Here is a 13,899-nt window from a genome sequence, read left to right as displayed (position 1 = left end):
CAAAAACAGCCAAGTAAAAGAGAATAAGAGAAATTAATACGAACGTCACATATTCCAAAAGAGGGAAATTAGAGGGAACACCAAAGAATAACGTCAAGCCGAAATAATAGAAGCATAATACGTAACATACAGCATAACCTCACCCAGGTACAGTGAGCTACGCTATCGATGGCATGAAGAGATGGGGGCTCCTCTTCACACACACAGACATACTTACTTGATCATATGAGGCACGGTGACTTTGGAGTTCTCCTCAAACACACTGGTCATCAGGCCATTGCAGCGGATGTTATCTATGCACTACAGAGAGAGAGAGAGAGAGAGAGAGAGAGAGAGAGAGAGAGAGATGCAGGATGGGAAACGGGGAATAAACTCAGTATCTCTCTTCACTTGGACCCGTCTCTGGAGACTTGCGTGAGTGTGTTTACTTCTCATTGCGGTGCAGACAGCAGCTCCTGCTCCTGCAGCTCCTGCTCCTGCAGCTCCTGCTCCTGCAGCTCCTGCTGTGCACTCTGTGTGTTACTGTACCTGGCTGATGTCGCTGGTCCACGCGGCCTTCTCCTGCCGCGACGGCGACAGCAGCACCACGGTGAAGGACGGCGCGTCTGACGGCTCCACCACCAGCTTGAAGTCCAGCTGTCCGAAGACCTGGCCCCCGGTTTTAGCTGTAGAATGAGAAGAGAGTGACCTGAGCAGCTGCTGTCTGTTTGTCTCAGCGTCTCATTCATCTTCCTGTTTTCAAAGTGAACTTTGGGGGAAAATAATGAATGCACCTGTAATGTTAAAAGATCAAAAGCTGACATTTGAAGGGGCGAGTGTCTGATATTTAAAGGGAGGTAATTGCTGGACACTTATCTTCTGACACCCAATTAACCCGCGTGAGCGGCGGAGGGCCTAAATAAGCCAATAAGCGCTGTCCGTCATGCGCCGGCGGTTTCAAAGAGCAGCTCGGTGAACTTACACTCCTCGTCACTGGCATCTGGCTCCTCGACAAGCGTGCAGTCAATTAGGGACAGGACTCCACCCTGCTGTTGGTGTTCCAGCAAAAACACAGCTGATCTGCTGATCAAAAAACACATGTAACTACATCTTATTGAGTCTTATTGAGAGGCACCAGATTTACAGTGTTAGAGTTCATGGCACTAAAATGTGAATGAAGGGGAAGAAAGAGAGAGATAAAACATTTAGTATCTACAACAAATTGGTGTTAAGAGACTCATCAAGCTGTTACTATTGACTCTACTGTCAATTTATCACAACCAGAGAGTCAGATTTATTTTCATTCCAGTGACAACTGTTCTCTCCCAACAGATAAGATGACGGCGACCCACATTTGAATCAGTCTAAAGAGGCCTTTTAGCACATGTAGTCTTAATATACTCAACCTTTATCTTGCAAGTGATGAGCAAATGCTTGTTTTTATCTTTCTAACAACTAATGTGACTCCAAAAGCTCAGTATCAGCATCACTTTTTACTTGATTACAGCCCGACTGGCAACCAGACAGATTGTGTTGGTATGTAAACATGTCACCTCAGATTTGATGTAAAACCACAGGAGCACTTTCTCTGGCTGATGGACCTTAACTGTGTTTGAAAGTTGTATGTGACTGAAGGAGCTTCTCACCTGGAAAAGAGCTCAGAGATTCAGTGAAACGGAGCGTTAGAGTCAAATCTCCTGCTGAAGCGTCACCAGAGCACATGAGCGCTGATCAGCTCGCCCTGCGTGGGAGCTGATGTTTACACTGAGGATTTACCTCTGGTGTCAGAAATGACCGCAGCCTCCCGACCGGCCCATGTGTCTCATGCCCTCGGTGACATTCGTGGTAGCGAATCAGAACCCGTGAAGCCGAGGGCCCGGCGTCCACCTTGGTGTGTGTGTGTGTGTGTGTGTGTGTGTGTGTGTGTGTGTGTGTGTGTGTGTGTGTGTGTGTGTGTGCGTGAGGGCATTTGTGAAGAGGCAGGCAGACATGCTGACTGACAGAAAGAGGATTTTCTGTCTGTTGCCCGGTGAGAGACTAATCCTGAGCCAGTGTCCACGCTCCCTCTCTCTCTCTCTCTCTCTTTCTCTCTCTCTCTCTCTCTCTCTCTCTCTCTCTCTCTCTTCCTGATCCTGCCTCTCTCCTTCAGCCTGCTCTCACTCCGCACACTGAGCCTCTCCGGACTGAGCTGCAGGAAACACACCTGCCTTCTGCTACTTAGACGCGTCAGCTCTTCTCAGGTGAGTGATGGATTCGCTTCTGCAGGTCCTTTCCCCTCATGTGCTTCACGCTTGCTTAATTGTGCGAGAACAGTTGGATTGGCGTATTTGTATCTCAGCACAGAGCTTACATCATATGCAGTTTCAGTTTCCTATGAGAATGTGCATAAATAGCAATTAGACGTTTATGTAATATAATATTATATATTATGTAATAGTTTATAACAGCTGCATGTACAACTGGTCCCATGTTGAGATGCTCAAGAAGTCCTGAACTGCAGACGCTCCTCCAATTTGTTCAGAAACCCAGTGACTCCACATTCACATTAATACTGATTAGATTTCCCTTAAACAAAACCTACTGGTTAAAGAGACCAGATGTCATCTAGTCAACCAGGAGACTATTCAACCCTTCCCCTGACCTTAAAGTGACCCTTGATACAGTCTTTCCCTCTTCTGTCCTTGATTAAATAGTTTCTATTTATTTTGTATCAGTTCAAAATCTTCTTATATTTACACAAAACATTTGTGGCTTCTTACTTTTCATGCACCTTGCGTCCGACTTTTTTCTGTCTCTCTCACCTTTCGTCTCTCGCCCACTCTGTCTCTGTCATTTCTCTTCCTGTCTGAGCTCAGCTGGTGTCAGAAAGGATCAGGTTCTGTTTAGGGCTGATTCCAGCTCTGAGCTGGTGTTTCAGCTTAACCTCACCAACTGCTACGTTACTGTACGTACACTATGTAGGTCAAAGGTCACATTGACCCACAGCTTCAAAGTCAGTTTGAATGATATTTTTTACATCTTGTTTTTCATCATTATATTTTTAATCCTGGCAGCAGAGACAACAGGAGAGAGATAACCAGAGACAGAAAAATAAAGATTATTGAATATAATATTAGGAAAATTAGTACCAGATATTGTGGTAAAAATCTCAATATCTTTTCTAATTTTGAAACCACAAATCATCTGATCACCTGAGCTGGTGTCAGCTGCAGGCTGGCCAATCAGGAGGCTTCTGTCTGCTTCCAGAATAATCTCATCACAGACCTCAGGTGTATCTGTGTGCTAAGCATCTGACGGCTAATGCTATTAGCGGCCTTGTCTGAGTGTGTGTTCCTACATTTTCACAAAGCACATTTAAAGTCAGTCTTCCCCGCTGAACTTCCACCAGGTGGTAAACTCAGACCTCGTAACCATGGCAACCTCCTTCACCCGCATGATGCGCGGCCGTAACACGGCCATGATTTTGGCCAGCGTGGGCGCTGGCTCGCTGGCAGCCGGATACCTGCTCAGCGACAGCGCTGCCGCCGCTGCTGCGACTGCTGCTGAGCGGCAGAGGCTCTATCCTCCCAGGTACGTGGACATGTGCAGTGTTCTCTCGGTCTTTACCAACAAACGTCTGACTGATCAGTGGATTGTCTGTATGTCCCTACAGCGCTGACTTCCCTGACTTGAGGAAGCACAATAACTGCATGGCAGCATCCCTGACTCCAGCCATTTACGCCCGCCTGAGAGACAAGACCACCCCCAAAAACTGGACCCTGGACCAATGCATCCAGACTGGGGTGGACAACCCTGGGCACCCCTTCATCAAGACTGTGGGCATGGTGGCTGGAGATGAGGAGAGCTACGAGGTTGGTGGCGGTGATTGGTTGTTGTTCAGTCCTAAGATGAGGAAGATGAAGCCTCTTCTCTTCCCCGTCAGGTGTTTGCTGAGCTCTTTGACCCAGTCATCAAGGACCGACACAACGGCTACGACCCCCGCATAATGAAGCACCCCACCGACCTGGACGCCTCCAAGGTCCCAGCCCCTCTCTCTTCGCGCCACGCGGTCTTGTCGAGGCGAGCGCGTCCCTACAAACGCTGTCCGTGCGCCCTCTCCTCTCCAGATCACCTCGGGAATGTTCGACGAGCGCTACGTGCTGTCGTCCCGCGTCCGCACCGGCCGCAGCATCCGCGGGCTGAGCCTCCCCCCCGCATGCACGCGCTCGGAGCGCCGCGAGGTGGAGCGCGTGGTTGTCACGGCCCTGTCCGGCCTCAAAGGGGACCTGTCTGGACGCTACTACAGCCTGGGGGACATGTCCGACAGGGAGCAGCAGCAGCTCATTGACGTTAGTGCTTAAACCACGCACACGTGCAGGAAAAGGCGTGGCTTCTGTTCTCTTTGTTATTACCCACTGTATCTAATGTCCACTTGGTTCCTCTGTTCCCTTACTGGCCAATCAGGAGCATTTCCTGTTTGATAAACCAGTGTCACCCCTGCTCACGGCAGCTGGGATGGCCAGAGATTGGCCTGATGCCCGTGGGATCTGGTAAGAGTAGAAGAAGAAGTAAAAGCAGTCCTGCTGATTCTGTAGCTGAGAGAAGCAGCAGACCTGCAGTCACCTCATAGTTTAGCCGTAGCTCCTAGAAGCAAAGCTTTGCCCCTGAGGTTCAAGGTTTGGTTTGACTGACATCACCAGTGGTTCCCTTGATCTATCTTGTTTCATGAAACGTATGCTTTCAAACGTAAATCTGAATGAATGGATAAAACACTCTATATTTATACATATATCTGCAGACTGAAAAAACCTGCTTGATGAACTGCATCAGCTGAAGTTTGTCTGCTCTGTCTGTCCAACTCTCAGGCACAACAATGAGAAGAACTTTTTGATTTGGGTCAACGAGGAGGATCACACCAGGATCATATCCATGGAGAAAGGAGGAAACATGAAGAGAGTGTTTGAGAGGTTCTGCAGGGGTCTAAAACAGGCAAGGCAGTGTCCCTGTGGCTTCTGACGGCAGTGAATCCTCCTGACCTGACGTCATTATTCATAACGTGTAGGTGGAGCATCTGATTCAGGAGAGAGGCTGGGAGTTCATGTGGAACGAGCGTCTGGGCTACATCCTCACCTGTCCCTCCAACCTCGGCACCGGGCTCAGGGCTGGCGTGCACATTCGCCTGCCCCTTCTCAACAGGGTGAGGCAAAAGCACTGGAGGCGCAGCGGCAGCGCATAGTATGTTCAAAAATTGACTTACTGCGTGTGTGTGACGTGTACGATCCAGGATCCCCGCTTCAAAAAGATCCTGGAAAACCTGCGGTTACAGAAGAGAGGCACGGGGGGGGTCGACACCGCCGCTACCGGAGACGTCTTTGACGTTTCCAACCTCGACCGTCTGGGCAAGTCAGAGGTAAATGGCAGAAATGAGCAGCAAACGCAGACAGAGGACGTCAGAGGAGAGCAGCATCCCAACGGGCGCGAATATCCGCACGCCCCGCTGTTCTTTAATCTGTAATCCAGGCAGGCTTGAGCCAGTCCAGGGCTGTTTTCCTCAACACACAGGCTGGGAACCGACTGGCTCCACCAATCAAACGTGATAAGGAAGTGTTCAGGGCCATTATTGGACCTCATCTCAGGGAGCGCCGCTAAACCGATTAATAATATCATGTGTGAAAACGCACTGAACACATTAACCGGGATCTGTGACACTAATTACTATGTATCCACAGGTGGAGCTGGTGCAATTAGTGATTGATGGTGTCAACTACCTAATTGAGTGTGAGAAGAGGTTGGAGAGGGGCCAAGACGTCAAGATCCCCTCCCCCATCCCTCAGTTCAGGAAGTGAACGTCTCTGCTGGGAACCCTGGAGTAGAGCAGGTGCTCCAGCCTCCGGTATTTAGGCCGATAGTCATGAGACAGGCAGTGTATGGAGAGAGTAGTGCTGTCCTAACGTGTACAACGACTCTAAACACAATAAACTCTATGATGAAGTTCCTGAACGTTATTTGAATCTTTCTTTTTCTTTCTGCTCATTCAGAATGAACTACACTGGATCAATCAAGAATATCTCACTATACAGTATTTAACAAAGAACATGAGGGTGAAGAAGATGGAGATGATTTAACATCTAATACAGGCTGACAAAGGGAGTGAGGCTACAAATAGAAAAGAGACGTCTGTGAGGGTGCCGCTAGTGGTTGACCTGTCACTCAGACTTGGCCTGTGTTTTATCCCAGGCCATTAATCCAGGAGTAGAAGGCCAAGCTCATTACTGTTGGACACCAGACACACAGGACAGGCAGAGGTGGCTGCTTGACGCCGTCGTATTGTTTCAATGTGTAGATGGGAAGACGTGTGGGTCGTGCTTTATAAATAAAGGCATCCTGCCATGGGAAATTAGGCTTTTAATTATATGGGTGAATAGTCCTTTTAAATCTTTCTGAGTCACTCTTCCTTTTCTGGCAGCAGATTAATGACGTAGGTCTATTAATGCTATTACAGTTCCTACACTCAGCCCAGAATCCGTGTCTTTACGAGTAGGGCTTCTCTGCAGTTATTATTTGAATGAGGTCATTTTCAGTGTCGGGTAAAATTGGATTTTCAGCGTGGGAACAGTGAAAACCCTGAGGATCACTCATGTCCCTGATCATGTACAGTCTATCGTCAGTATGTTCAGCAAACATGAACGGCCTAAACATGAGTTATTGTTGAATGGGAGTAGATCCTGGTCCCTGTGCTCAGATCTGGACCTGTCCTGTGCATATGACCACTGAGCAGCGCCACAGCTCTGTGCTGTGCTCAGGGACCACATTGGTTATTAGAACCCTTCAGAGGCAGTGCTGATTTTTATACACATACAGTGTAAGGTGGGTTTTTGACAATCTATTTTATTATGGCGTGTTTTCACCACATAAATACTATGACATCTACAATACTATAGATGCAGTGTAATTTTTTCAGTATGAGGATATTTTTGGTCTTGAGGTTCAGTAATTTTTGAGATTGGGGGTTTAAATCCCACCTTATTGATATTGTTTAGAGTGATCTGTGCTGCCACTACCAACCAAGAAGTAAAGTCGTTGGTTCAAGTCCCACTGAAGGTGCGTATGAAAATGTGAATGTGTGTGGCGTGTAAAACAAAATAAACCAAAACACAACAAATCAAAAATGAAAAGGCAACAAATAGCAAACAATTTTAACAAATACCAAAAACCCGAAACCAAACTAACATGTAACATTTCTTTGAACTTGAACTATGACACTTTTTCCATCACATATTGTACATACTTTATGCCACATGTTATGAAAAAACTGTCAAAGCCACTACAGTAACACTTCCAGCTTTAGACGTCTTGTGGCTCTTATTTAACACTGCAAATGTTTGACGATTGACAAATACTACTTCTTATAAGAGTTTAACTAAAACAACACTGTAGCTGTGAAGTTTAAGTCAAATTTAATTGAATTAGGATGCGATCTCTGTCCTCTGTCTCTTTAACTGATAAACATATGCATGCTGCAATCCTGACAATCAGGCGTGGTGACTGTGGCGTTCTATTTATGCTGTACAATGATCTTTGCATATAGGTTTCGTCGTTTTTTATAGATGTGGTGCTTAATGAGCTCTGCCAGGGGCCATTCTTTCTGTCTTCGTCATCGCTTTTACCTTTTGCCAAAGATGTCTCGCTGCTGATTGTGAATATTCATACTGACACAGAGATTAAGGTTTTAAAAGGTGAAAGTTATGTCAGATGTTCCACCTCAGGCTGTGACATAACTGTACAAGTGTGAAGTGTAAAAGACAAACACATATCTAATAATTTCTATTCACCAAAACAAACTACGGCTACAGAAACACAGAGAGTTCACCAGTTCACACTAAGTCCAGTGTGAATAATGTCTTAAATAAACATAATGTCCTCCCTCCGTACTTCAGTGTTATTAATAACCAAGGCCTGTCTCACTTTATTCGGCGTCACCTCTCAGCTGCACGGACTTGTCACCACTCCTGGCCCAGCAAGTGACAAACTTCTTCCAGTTCACCATCACGGATCACTGCAAATTCTGCTATAGCGAAATACTCAGACTTCATCGCTCCAAATGGGTTCCGAAGTGCATTTCATTCTCTAACAATGACCAAAAAATGCAACACATCAAGCAAAAAAAAAAAAAAAAAACGACATCCGCTGTTTAATTGAATCATCGTGGTTGAGCAGGTTTGAGATTAATTCTATGTAAGGAGAAGATCAAAAGCGAGCCCCGTTAGAAGGATGTCAGGGGGAATGAGAGCACTGAGGCTTGTGGGATAATCCCATTAAGAGCTGTACAGTATATTCATTCACAACGAGCACCCACAGCTGTATAGTATGGAAGAGATTAGGGCTCCGCAGCCTGTAAATGCAGAGGGGTCACAGGCAAACCTGCATGTGTGAGCTCGGCATTAGCCTGTTTAATTATGATACTGAGCGATGAACAGCCACTACGAAAGCTAGAGTTTCCCTCTGGAACAAATTGGATTAAAACAAATAGGAAAACGTTTGCGTCACTGATTAACACTGTGGTGGGTTGGTACAGTGCAGTGCAGCAGCTTGGCTGTTTGACGGGCTGCTTCTCTTCACTGGCTGTGAACCAGAGGGACCAGGAAGCACTTTGGCCTGTTCATCACTGTTTCTCAGCTACATGTGATGCACTGAGCTGCTGTGAAAGCGTGAACATGAAAAGCATTAACTGGCCTCAAGCTACGGCTCCAACAGGAAACAGGGAAGGGCATCGCTGGACTCGTCGCTCCCTCTTCTCTGCGCTTCCCTGCAACACTGTGCCCTGTGCTTCAGGTTTGACTCTGTATAAAAACCTGTCACAATTCATCTAACTGCTTCTGAGACACTTCAGACTGGATCTAAAACATTTTTTAAGCCTTATTAAAAAGAGTCAGCTTTAGAGCATATTAGTAAAGGAAAAAACAGATAAAGAACAGATTAAAGATGCACTTTTTCATGCAAGTCATATTTATTTTCAGTTCAAGGCAGCAAAAACTAAACCTCCCCCAACATAATCTAACTGATATACGCTGAGGATGAAGGGAAGATGTTTCACATGTTTTTATGAGAAGATACGATAATGAAAACAATCCATTTATGAATCAAATGAAAAAATAATTGTTCAAATAAATACGTAAAGGCCAAAAAAAACCACAGCTGAACCAAACAAACCAAAACAGTAGAAAGCTTTTATGACATATGTCAGTTACGTATTTACAGACAGATGGACGAGTGTGTGTGTGTGTGTGTGTGTGTGTGTGTGTGTGTGTGTGTGTGTGTGTGTGTGTGTGTGTGTGTGTGTGTGTGTGTGTGTGTGTGTCGGTGCGTCTTCATTCCACGGTGCAAAAGTTCTCCACGCTGTTTTCTCGGCTTTTGGGGAGCTCGCTTTGTTCAAGTAGTCGATACTGGAACGAAACGCGGTTTATGTAGTTTCCACTGGACACCAGCCTCAGCACTGAGTTATCGCAGCCGATCTTCATCTGGGCTGAAAGGCCGAGGAGGAAAACAGAGTCTTTACACTGGCACAAACACAGGATTCAATCAAAATATGATTTAAGCAGCTGAAACGGAGCTTCATTTTTTTGTTTTATATAAATCTGCTGTTGAAATGAAAAGGAGAGAAAGGGACGAGGTTCAAACTCACTGAGCCCACTGACGGAGAAGCAGAGGTCGGCCACAGGGAACATCTGGGAGGTGTCCACCCCGTTCCCCCCCAGCAGCTCCACGTAGTCACCCGCTCCCGAACAGCCCGACCACAACTGTCTCTGTGGAGCAAATGACACACGTGACAAGCTGTTCTGATTGTGGAGTCAAGCTCACTGTGGCTTCACATCCGTTTCATTGGTGTGGCATCACTAGAACGCCTTGAGGATTTCTTTTAATGTGTGATGGACTCAATCGGTAGTAAACTCTCCGAGCTCAGAGGTCAAAGTCACTGTGGCCTTGAGTTTATTCCATCAGTCAGTGGCTGTAAATCCTGAAGGAATTCCTGCACATCTGGCACAAACGCCCACTTAGACGTATGAATGAACTTATGAGAAACAGATATGTATTTAAACTTTGTGCAGCTTTAGTCAAATGCTAATTAAATGAAATTCTGCAGCTGACCTTAAACTGGTCAAATAAATCATGTTTGGAATTGCGATGCTTGACTTTGGATCTTGTGCAGGTTCTCCCAAGATTTTAGTAGAAATTGGAGATTGTTGCGTTTGGCCCAATATCGCAGCACTTACAGTTTATCAAAATATTGGCAGCCAGAAGAACAGCTGCCTTCTGTTTCATTCTGTTCCCGTCTCTGCTTTGAAAAGTTTGGAATATTATGTAATGTGTGACTTTGAACTTTACAGCAGCTCGCAAATATAATATATTACAATATTTGTCTGTCTTATTTCCATCAGTATGTGTGATGTATTTGTTCCATTATAGGTTGTTGTGCATGAGTAATCAACGGTCAACATGTTATAATGTTGCTCATTGTTCCTACTAAATATGTCATTTAGGGCTTTTTCACTTTGTCTGATTAGAACAATAGTCACCTTCATTTTTACTGCACGGTGGACTAAAAACTCTGGCTGACTTTATGAAGCCATGAAATATTTCCAGTAATAATATTTTTATATTCGCTTAGTTCACGCCCAGTGTTTCACAAATGACTTATGATCTTATGGCAAATACAACGCAGGAACAATCAACAGACTTCAGGTTTCATACTTTACTTTCTAGCTTCCAGCCCATCACATGATCAGGCAGAAAACCACTGGTTGGCTGATGAGGTGAGCTGAGTGCGTGTGCGTGTCTCACCTGTGGTCTGAGCTCGTTGCTCTTGGCCTGTCCCAGGCTGAGCTCCGTCAGCCGCATGGCCACAGGGTAGATGATGGAGAAGCTACAGTTCCTGCGCTGGTGCGGGATCACCATGGTGAAGCTGCCCTCTGGACTCTGAGACATGACGTTACAGGCTGCACACGCACGCACACGCACGCACGCACACACACGCGCACACACACATGCACACACACGCACGCACACACACATGCACACGCACACACACACACGCACACATACATGCACACACGCACACATACACACACACACACACACACACGCACGCACACACATGCACACGCACGCACACACACATGCACACGCACGCACGCGCACGCACGCACACACACATAAAAAGAACGAGAGCTTTCAAATCAGCAGCTCTCCATCAGCTGAGAAAATCATTATTCACACAAATTAGACTTAATCGAGGTCGACTGAGGGAGGGAGATGAAATTAGGAGAAAACGTAGAAACAAAATTCTGTTCTTATCACACAAATGAGAAAATAATCAAATTTCAATTGATAACAGTAGAGTAGACGTGAGCAAACATTTCAGTCCTGTTATTTTCAGGAAACCGTGCCACTGTTTGTCTGTGATTGTTACCCAGCTTGACACGGTGTTAACACTGAATCTGTCAAGCAGCTGGAAACAGGTGCACGCCTCTCATTCCATCGCCTCCTGTCGACTGATGCTCACCCGAGCACAAACGCCCCCGAAGCCCCAAAACCAAGCACCACCGCTGACTTTCACTTGGATGCATCTCCCTGGATCTTCAACGATTTGTCCTCCTCTCTCACGATTTTGGATCCTGCTACTGCTGCTTTACAACTTCTAGACCCTAAATAAACCGAAGATGTGCTTCTGCACTCACGGAAGGGGTTGTGCAGCTTTTTGACTGCGAGGGTGAAGCCGCTGTCGGGGCTTTGAACGCGGAAGAAGACCATGGCGACGTTCTGGGACGAGCGGCTGGAGGCTCCTGGAGCCGTGGGGGAGCAGTAGTCCGTGTAGCGCTGGTGCACAGGAAGCTGGTGGTCCTGGCTGCTGGGGAACTTCTCCCCCTTCAGAACCCAGCCATCAAACATCTGCAGAAGGAAACACACACACACTGAAGCTGTGTCCTCAGCTCTGGGGCCAGAACGGATGATGGCGTGACAGCGTTCCTAGTCCTCCTCTTCGCTCCCAGCTGTTTAACGCACATAAGCTAAAAAAGCGATATAACTGGCTTGGCTTCACAACCAAAGCCTCGTCTTCCCACACTGTGGCTAATGCAGGATCCAGTGTGGTGTTTGGCCCTTAAACGCTGCCTTAACCCTGCTTGGCACCATTTTAATCGAAAAGAGGGAGATGAAACAGAATTCGGGGTTTAAGTGGCAAAACGCCGCACTTCCTGTCGGCGAGGGCTCACAGGATGTGTGTGGGTGCTGCTTTTGGTGAGCGGGGCCGACCTTGATGAAGTCTCCGGCGCCGCAGTCGATGCTGACGTCAGACAACTCCACGCTGATGACCTCACTGGGCTCGGCAATAATGAAGGCGGCACAAGCCAGCTGTGGCCGAGACGCCGTGAAGGTGAAGTAGCCGTTGGTGGCCAGCATGTCCAGGCATCCTACACACACACACACACACACACACACACACACACACACACACACACGCTTTATGCCTAAACCCATCCTTAGCCAGACTTCTAATCTAACCTCAAAGTAAACGTCATTGATGAGAACTGCTTCTTGGTAACAGCTGAGACCCCAAAGTGCCCAAATACACACATTTAACACACACATGACTGTGAACACAAAAACACGCTCATGGTGTATTTTCCTGCAAGAAAACAACAAGGAATGTCCTTCAAATTAGTCACGTGCTCAAAGTGCGATGGTCATAGCTTCACGGGCAAACACAAACGTGTTTATAGGGAAAAGTTCATCTTCAGGACGGAGCTCTGCTGAGTTAGAGCCAAAATGACTCAAACACGAATGGGCCAATAAACACGTTGAACGTGTCACATCGTTAGGAATTAGTTTAAATGCATCTACTGCAGTTACTGCTTTGATAAAACGTAGACTGAATAGGAAATCAATCTTCTTGTTTATAAAGGACAGCGCTGAATCTGAATCTCCTCAGCTCATTTTAACATTCTTTGGCGATGAAAAGCTTTTCGGACTTGTTTGCCAAGTCAGTAAACAGTGTTGATCATAATCAGCGGTGAATAAAGCCATTGTTTAAAGCGAACTTACTGAGGGGTCGGCGGAAAATGAAGTCCTCTGCTTCTCTTTTCTGGTCCAAACTGAGCAGAGAGTACAATCCATCTGCGGGTTCGTTGTCCTGCGGAAAACACGCACACACGCGGACGTGAAATTCCAGGTTACCGCTTCACGCGCACGAACTTTACGCGCAGCAGTTCGGGCTGCGTTAACCTGTGATTTCTGTCCAAGTTGACCGTAAAACAGGTCTTACCTTAATGTAGAGACCGAGCCCCATCCTCGATGACAAGGAGAAGAGGAAAAGCAGCAACTGTGAGCGTGGAGCTAATGACATGCTGAAGTGCGTCTCTCCTCAAGTGTTGAAGCAGAGGGGGAAATAACGGCGCTCCCTGAGAGGTGGCAGCTTTTATAGCAGCACGACAGACAGACAGACAGACAGACAGACAGACAGGCAGGCAGGCAGGCAGACAGACAGACAGACAGACAGACAGACAGACAGACAGGCAGGCAGACAGGCAGACAGACAGACAGACAGACAGACAGACAGGCAGGCAGACAGACAGACAGACAGACAGACAGGCAGACAGACAGACAGGCAGGCAGGCAGGCAGGCAGACAGACAGACAGGCAGGCAGACAGACAGGCAGACAGACATCCGAGGGTCACTGACAACACTGATCCTAATAATGAGGGCGAGAAAAACATCAAAGAGTCCGGTCCATCAAAGCAAATGTAGCGCATTAAATGTTTGCCTGTGTAGAAACTAAAGTAACAACGCAGTCCTTTCAAGTTACAAGTAAAATATGTTCAGGGGAAGGTTTAATGATGCGCAAGATGCTTCTGGTGTGTTTCTGGAGAAAACATCATATAATAATA

General features: G+C 46.7%; 3 protein-coding genes across 3 annotated transcripts in view; 1 reads left to right on the top strand and 2 right to left on the bottom strand.

The window, feature by feature from the left end:
- The window catches only part of LOC114862941 (ras-specific guanine nucleotide-releasing factor 2-like), a 3,980-nt gene extending 1,168 nt beyond the window's left edge, over window positions 1–2,812 (bottom strand). Inside the window, exons 1-4 of the mRNA XM_029163711.3 lie at window positions 2,781–2,812; window positions 962–1,059; window positions 529–665; window positions 218–300 (exon numbers count right to left, since the gene is read on the bottom strand). Coding sequence (XP_029019544.1) covers window positions 218–300; window positions 529–665; window positions 962–1,059; window positions 2,781–2,812 — 350 coding nt within the window. The remainder of the gene's footprint in view (window positions 1–217; window positions 301–528; window positions 666–961; window positions 1,060–2,780) is intronic.
- LOC114862877 (creatine kinase U-type, mitochondrial-like) lies at window positions 2,063–5,958 on the top strand. The gene is made up of 10 exons (XM_041072425.2): window positions 2,063–2,219; window positions 3,368–3,549; window positions 3,632–3,830; window positions 3,902–3,997; window positions 4,086–4,307; window positions 4,423–4,508; window positions 4,824–4,947; window positions 5,021–5,155; window positions 5,243–5,368; window positions 5,688–5,958. The coding sequence occupies exons 2-10, from the start codon at window positions 3,392–3,394 to the stop codon at window positions 5,802–5,804; spliced, it is 1,263 nt and encodes a 420-aa protein (XP_040928359.1). The 5' UTR covers window positions 2,063–2,219; window positions 3,368–3,391; the 3' UTR covers window positions 5,805–5,958.
- A 2,976-nt stretch (window positions 5,959–8,934) lies between these two features.
- On the bottom strand, window positions 8,935–13,436 carry LOC114863234 (corticotropin-releasing factor-binding protein-like). The gene is made up of 7 exons (XM_029164142.3): window positions 13,277–13,436; window positions 13,057–13,144; window positions 12,268–12,425; window positions 11,694–11,904; window positions 10,798–10,952; window positions 9,641–9,761; window positions 8,935–9,481 (listed from the first exon to the last, which is right to left on the bottom strand). The coding sequence occupies exons 1-7, from the start codon at window positions 13,355–13,357 to the stop codon at window positions 9,327–9,329; spliced, it is 969 nt and encodes a 322-aa protein (XP_029019975.1). The 5' UTR covers window positions 13,358–13,436; the 3' UTR covers window positions 8,935–9,326.
- Window positions 13,437–13,899: the final 463 nt, after the last annotated feature.

This window comes from Betta splendens, chromosome 9, assembly GCF_900634795.4.
Source record: "Betta splendens chromosome 9, fBetSpl5.4, whole genome shotgun sequence".
Taxonomy (NCBI): Eukaryota; Metazoa; Chordata; class Actinopteri; order Anabantiformes; family Osphronemidae; genus Betta; species Betta splendens.
This window is presented reverse-complemented; position numbering and strand designations above follow the sequence as displayed.

Bases quoted from the DNA above. Each gene is read 5' to 3' on its own strand.
- LOC114863234 (XM_029164142.3), bottom strand. From the start codon at position 13,357: ATGTCATTAGCTCCACGCTCACAGTTGCTGCTTTTCCTCTTCTCCTTG. The intron at 11,905-12,267 runs GTCGGCCCCGCT...TTCCTTCTGCAG, and splicing joins GCGCCGGAGACTTCATCAAG to ATGTTTGATGGCTGGGTTCT. The intron at 9,482-9,640 runs GTGAGTTTGAAC...TCGGCCTTTCAG, and splicing joins CTTCTCCGTCAGTGGGCTCA to CCCAGATGAAGATCGGCTGC.
- LOC114862877 (XM_041072425.2), top strand. From the start codon at position 3,392: ATGGCAACCTCCTTCACCCGCATGATGCGCGGCCGTAACACGGCCATG. The intron at 3,998-4,085 runs GTCCCAGCCCCT...TCTCCTCTCCAG, and splicing joins CCGACCTGGACGCCTCCAAG to ATCACCTCGGGAATGTTCGA. The intron at 5,369-5,687 runs GTAAATGGCAGA...ATGTATCCACAG, and splicing joins ACCGTCTGGGCAAGTCAGAG to GTGGAGCTGGTGCAATTAGT.